This window comes from Lepisma saccharinum, chromosome 1 (assembly GCF_977018435.1).
Source record: "Lepisma saccharinum chromosome 1, izLepSacc3.1, whole genome shotgun sequence".
Classification (NCBI taxonomy): domain Eukaryota; kingdom Metazoa; phylum Arthropoda; class Insecta; order Zygentoma; family Lepismatidae; genus Lepisma; species Lepisma saccharinum.
The window spans coordinates 12,769,262-12,776,147 of NC_139229.1; the positions used below are offsets into that span (position 1 = coordinate 12,769,262).

The 6,886-nt window shown below is 37.7% G+C and overlaps 1 protein-coding gene across 1 annotated transcript; it reads left to right on the top strand.

Moving 5' to 3' along the window:
- Positions 1–1,555: 1,555 nt before the first annotated feature.
- Positions 1,556–2,992, top strand: LOC145994989 (ionotropic receptor 21a-like). The gene has a single exon (XM_083131542.1). The coding sequence runs from the start codon at positions 1,556–1,558 to the stop codon at positions 2,990–2,992; it is 1,437 nt and encodes a 478-aa protein (XP_082987668.1).
- Positions 2,993–6,886: the final 3,894 nt, after the last annotated feature.

Below are 6,886 nucleotides of genomic sequence, written 5' to 3' on the forward strand. Positions count from 1 at the left end.
GAGGGATGGAGGTTGGGTGTAGTTGCTGAGAAATACAGCGTTTGTGATAGAGTACAGTACATTGCGACGGGCATGTAGTCAAGGCGAGGGCTAAGGTGGCTGAAATCCTACAAATATATAATTTAAGTAGTGTATAGTGGTAATTAATTTTACTTCCTTAGCAAGATTATACATTAGATCGAAATAGATTTAGTGTACAATAGAGCAACCAGATTATATTCCTGTATTTCTACAATTTAATTCAAAGAATAAACGGATCTACAGCTCCCAAAATGTATAGATTTCTTTGTGAGAAATCACACAATATAAACTTTATGAGCAAAATGTGCCCCTAACTTTTAAGGTCTTGTTTTGAACGGAATGTTTAAAAATTAATAACAAAATACAATAACTATGAATTTCAGTACACTAACTGTACACAGTGTAAGAAAAATAATGTCACTCATACGGTGGATCGAGTAGCAAAATCCATCCATTTATATAATAATAATAATAATAACAACAACAATAAAATTGGTTAATTTTTAATAACTTATAATAGTTATTATTTTAAAATGACAATTATAATCGTGGTAATAATTATCTTTGTCAATATTATTTCTACTAATGAAGTTTTATCAATGAACTGCCCCGCCTCTACAAATATTTCTGGTGACGCCTCTACTGATAATGTATGAGCTCCCCGAAATAAAATTCTGGCTACAGGCCTGCATTGTGATTCCAGGAATCTGTTGTTAAATAATTTGTTCACGAGTTGAAGTGTCTATAAAAACATGATTCTCCAATATCAAGTGAAATAAAATGCAGTTGCAAAAATGCACCAATATAGTGGTTGGTTGGAACGATAAAGTCACCGGTAGATCTCGCAGTGAAGGAAAGGAAAATATTTTAAAAAATACTGGAGAAAAGTAGTTGTTGTACAATGTTATTCCAAAAATTATACAGGGCAAAAAAAAAAGCGTAGTGTTCTACGCTTGTCATATTGTGAAATAAAATCATTGAAGAATAAATGCACGCATATATCACTATTGTTTCTGAACACTTTAGTTGTATAGCAAGCGACAGTCGTAGAGGTTAGAGATAACACGCTAGCAGTAACGCCAATGTAGGGGAACACATTCACATAGGAGTCAAGAAACGGCACTCCCACATCAACCAATCAAAAAAAAGCAGCCAACCAGCCAGAGGCTTCAAGAAATTCTCTTAGACACCAATCACTCTTTGTATTAAGGCATGCGAATAGCCAAAAAATGCATTTTACTTACTACAATAAAGATAGGGTTCCATACAATCACTATAGCGTAGGCAGGTTTAATTGTAAAGTTGGATTGCATTGTAGGGAGGATGAACTACAAGTTATTTTGATAATGACCATCTTTAGCTTTCGTTTTAAAAGTTATTGAAAGAGAAAAATGGTAATCAGAAATCATTTTAAGGGAAGGTTTGCATTAAAACTTTAATTTCTCTCCTAAATTTGTACTTAGTTTATATAATCGATCTTCAGAACTAGCATAACAGTTTATCAAGTTTTATTTTATTTTCAGCTGAAATTCAAATGATTTGCGTCAAATCCGTGTTCGTATTTCTCATATACAATTTGAAGGAATCATGTGGGAATCTTACATCAGTATTGGAGTTATTGAAACAGAGCATTGACAATGAATTTCGGCCTGACAATTTCAACATCATCCCCCCGAAACCTCCAGATGGTACATTGGGCATCAACGATTACTTGGTGGAGAGGCACGTGAAGATAGGGACTTTCACGTACTTTCCGTTCTCGGTGGTAGCATACGAGGATGACTGCGTTATGGCGGACGGTGTGGAGGTCAGAATCATCCAGGAACTGACCTCTGCGAAGAACTGGACTTTGGAGGTAGAGAACGTCCCTGAAGCGTGGGGGGAAATACTTCCCAACTCCTCAGCCACCGGAGTTCTGGGTGAGGTTCTGAGCAGAAGGGTTGATATTGGCGTGGGAGGGTTCTATGTGGACTATACCCAGTCGATGTTCATTGACTACTCGGCCCCTCACGAGATCGTCTGCTCTACCTGGGTCACCGGAATGCCTGCACCCATTCCCCAGTACCTGTCGCTGACCCTACCGTTTAAGTTATCAATGTGGATCAGCTTGCTGGCGACCATTTTGACATTCTCCCTCTTGCTGCCAGCGACCACCAATACATTCCTGCGGCTAGTACCGTCTAGACCATCCAGCAACTTTAAAACCTTTGGTAAGTCACTTCTTGAAGTCACTGCTATCATGTTCCAGCAGCAGGTTCCAATGCCCAAGGACGTTCTACCAGTCAAGCACCTCTTAGTATGGTTTGACGTTTTCGTGCTGCTCATAACGACATGCTACACTAGTAAACTAATCTCCTTCCTCACTTTACCTGTATACACGACCGCCATAGACACGATAGAGCAAATGGTAGACAGTAGACTAATATGGACAGGTCCTGACGAGTATCTAACACATGTGATCTGTTCGTGGAAGGACACTTTCGCATGTGAACTCTGCAGACGTTTTGTGCCTCTTGAAAACGTACCTGACGTCAATGAAGAGATTGTAAAGAGCCGCTGCGCATTTGCCATGGACAAACTCAATAGCGGGGATGTGATTGGAGGAGGCATTTTGGACAAGAGACGAGAACGTCAGTTCCACGTTATGAACGAGTGCGTCAATAAGTTCAACACGGCGATTGTCCTTCAGAAGCGGTCAGCGCTTACTCCTCTCGTGGATGAACTATTACCGAGACTAATTGAATCAGGTATAAAGAACAAGTGGATCAGGGATTTGTATTCTGAGGGAAACCACATTAACCTTGGGGAATCTTCCTGGATAATTCCTGCATCTGACGAAAATATTGTCTTATCTTTACACCACCTTCAAGGACTATTTTTCTTGCTTTTAATTGGCTGTGGGTGTTCTGCTCTCGCATTTGTTGTAGAAATACGAACCTTAAAGCGTGCGAAAAATAACTGGAATAAATAAATGTATTGTTTCTACATTGCAGTTAGAACAATGTGGCCACTGTGAACAAATAAATTTACTTGCAAGAACGGTATGGGGTGCAAATGATGGTATGCTGAAACACATTCTGTTGTTATAGGCAGTGATCACAGGAGCTCCTTGCCATATTTGAGTCAAAGTTAAATAGTTTTAATGACGTAAGTTAAACATTTACTAAGATGTGACTTTGTTTGTTTGAAATGAGTCCTCTTTAAGCACAGATAGGCTAACCGGAACTGGACCTACAGCTTAAAGAAGAATCCGAATTACTATACAATGTGCCTCTACCGGGTATCGAACCCGGGACACCTTAAGACTACACTGATTCCCATGCCGTACTAACACCAACTTTTTTTTCGTATGGAAGTTTAGGATTCTACATTTGATCCCGTCTATTATAAGGCTTGCATTAACCTAATACTTTTTAGTAATAAGAAATCAGTTCATTTGTTTCACGACAGTTTGTATAAGACCACAGAAACTTCGCCACACTTCATATAAAACACAAGCAAATTAACAATATAAATTTTACTAATTTGTAATGTTTTACTATTAAAATTATTAGGTACTACTGGGGCTTGAACTCTCATGTATCATACAAATTAGATAACTAGTGAAGGACAATGGTAATATCTTTGAAATGTTCTCATATATTATTTTAATATAAGTAACAGTGACTATATTCTGCACTGTTTTCTCGTTCAAACTGTCAAACAGTATGCTGCAAAATCAAATTTATATCCATGTATCTTTCTGCTGATTTATAATTACATATTACTTGAAATATTTGCCACAGGAGTGTATAAAAAAAGTATTGCGGTGCGTGCACAATAGAGAAAGTACAAAATTCATTCGCATCAAAGGATAAATTCACTACAGCATGTGTTACTCATCCATTATGGAACGTCTGAAGGTAATAGTGTTTTTTGCGTCTCAAATTTCTGGTCTTCACATTAAACAAAAGATCTATGGCTATAAAAAGTTTAATTTAACTATCATTACTTGACTCATTATTATTATTGTGCTCTGCAAAGTGTTTTTATGCTGGATTCGTATTGCATTGAAACCTTTCTTCTTAATTCCAAATGGTTTGATCATTTTTATTTATGCAACAATGAGTCTTTAAATTTGTTGCGTGGACAATGTATTTTTCAGTTTGATATACTAATGTTTACCGGCAATTAAAGTACAGACTTTACGTTAGAAACATTACTGTTCTTGGTCATGTGTGAATTTTATTTGTTAATGTTGGCCAAGCATGATTGCCTCTTATCATACATGTTCATGTGCAGTGTGCTAAAGATGTGATTCAGAAAACCGGAATAAGTAATCGAATTTTGTTTTTACGAGATTATAGACTGAGATTAATCTTAGCTTGATCATGTTAGTTGTGAACCATGATTTTGCGAGATAAAATAAATTGAAATTTATAACAAACAGTATTATACACCATGTATGTGATACAATAAATATGACACAAATTTAAGAATTCATTGTTTTTCGGCTCACTGCAGTGAAGTTAAAGAGGTTACGTACACGAGGATATCCTGAAGTGAATACAATACAAGCTCCGTCTGCAATTTTTTACAATATTGGTCGTAACGTACTGCACATCCAGCTTTCTTCTACAACATGACCGTATTTTTGAAAATGAGAAACGAACAATAATTCAGAGTTTATATAGCAATAACTCAGATATGGATTACATGGGCTGCGGCTGCAGACCACAGCCGATCGAAAGGACAAAGGAGCAGCCATATTGTCCCAGTGCGTCTCGTAAAAGCCAAAATTCTCCCCGAATAGGATTCTTCCATTAATTTAGACCCTTATGAACTGTCAAGTGTGGATTTTGTGCTTTTGTGTAAGAAAGAAAGGAAATGCACAGTTGCCACCAAGCTGTCAGCACACCAAAGCCCATTCTACAGTATTTTTCCTGGTTACTGTGATAAGCACAAAGGTTACAATGTTGAGTTATGATGACTTTATAACGTGAATTTTTGAACATTCATCTTTAAAGAACAAGTGACATATGTAAAAAGGAAACAGTAAAAAGCCATGTACTGAATATGTGTAATATAAAAGCGATTCAAATCTAGTTTTATGTTCAATTGAAGTGGATAATCTAAAGGGTCTACCAATTTGAACGTCAGAACTTTAAAAGAGTGTTATGGCAACAATGACTGGAATGGCGAGATAGAACTGTGAAATCTGTGTGCAGTAGTCTGTGGCAAGTTATCATGGACAGGTACATAATGTAACAATGCATAGAAATTATTCGAATTTATTATCAAAATTCGTGTTCAGTTCGACAGACATTTCGTGCATTGAGAGGAATTTATGGCGAACATAATCGACCGACAGAACAAACTGTAGGATTTTGGCAGATGAAAATCCGCAAGTGATTAACCCTTCATCCTAAGAAAGTGACTGTGTGCTGTGGTTTTTGGGCCAATGGCATGATCGGGCCTTATTTTTTTGAGGACCAACACGTGACTGTTAATGGGAAGCGATACCGGAATATGGTGGTGCAGTTTCTGTGGCCTAAACTGGCAAATCTTGACATCAACAATGTGTTTTTCCAACAGGACGGTGCAACTTGCCACACAGCTCGCCAAACAATGGAATTATTGCAGGAAAAGTTCCCCGGACGAGTTCTGTCCAGAAAGGGTGATGTGAACTGGCCATCAAGATCATGTGACCTAACCCCCGTGGATCATTTTCTATGGGGTTGTGTCAAATCTAAGGTCTATGAGACTAAGCCACGCACAGTTCGTGACCTCAAACGGAACATCGAACGAACCATTGAGGCTATACCGCTCAATATGTGTGCAGACGTGCAGATGTCCATTTGGACATTCAGAATCCATTTCACCCACCGAAGCAGAGGACCACATTTGAATGACATATTGTTCAAAACATAATGCCATTGTTTGCTCTTCAAAATAAAAAAAAATATGTATGTCATTATCACTTGTGGTTTTCATACTACCTAATTTTAAAGATCTGACGTTCAAATTGGTAGACCGTATATATGTCTCAATAATTTCATTACTGTATTCATCACTTTCATATTATGCATATTCAGTACATAACATTTTACTAAGCGTTTAGTTTTTACGAATGTCAGTTGTTATATAGAAATACACGTTCATAAATTAACTTATTTTAATTCCCTCAGGCAGAGTTATCATATTTCAAGCTATTTATCATCCCTGTTGGGATATGACAATAGTGTTTTCACAAATATTTTGGCGTGGGAGGCAGTTGTCCCGCACTTTTTGTCCCCGCACTATGATCTCTTAATGCTAAGCCTTGTCTGCGAGAGAAAGTAAATTGTCTTTGCCTCCTCCCAGGTTTTGATACCCATTCGTCATTGGCACCCATGGACCGTTATCCAGCATCTCCAGCAGGTAATGCTATACTAATACTGCGTTGGGATCGAACTAGAGACCTTTAGATTTTATTGGGTGATGTAGTTATTCATCATTCATCTTTCAGATGGTTATCATTCGCTTGGCCTAAATGTGATACCTATATGCGAGAGGTTACATTCAAAGAAAGAAATGACAAAATAATTCACATGTATAATAATTGGATTTCTGTAATTACAAAACCGATATGGATTTGTCTATAAAACTTGCCTCACAATTAGATGAAGGATATTTCCACTTGTGCTCTCAATTGTCACATGTCTGACCTCCCTGTCAGAATTCACTCTGTTCATACACCATTGTCCAATAATCGTCCTCCACTTTCATTCTCTCTCACCATCTGCGATCTTTTCTCTGTCTCGTATCTGCCCCCAACTGTCTTCGCTCCCTCTCGATTCCAACGCTCCGTCCATACTCGTCTCTCAAGTCAATAACCTAACATTTG

Bases quoted from the DNA above. Each gene is read 5' to 3' on its own strand.
- LOC145994989 (XM_083131542.1), top strand. From the start codon at position 1,556: ATGATTTGCGTCAAATCCGTGTTCGTATTTCTCATATACAATTTGAAG.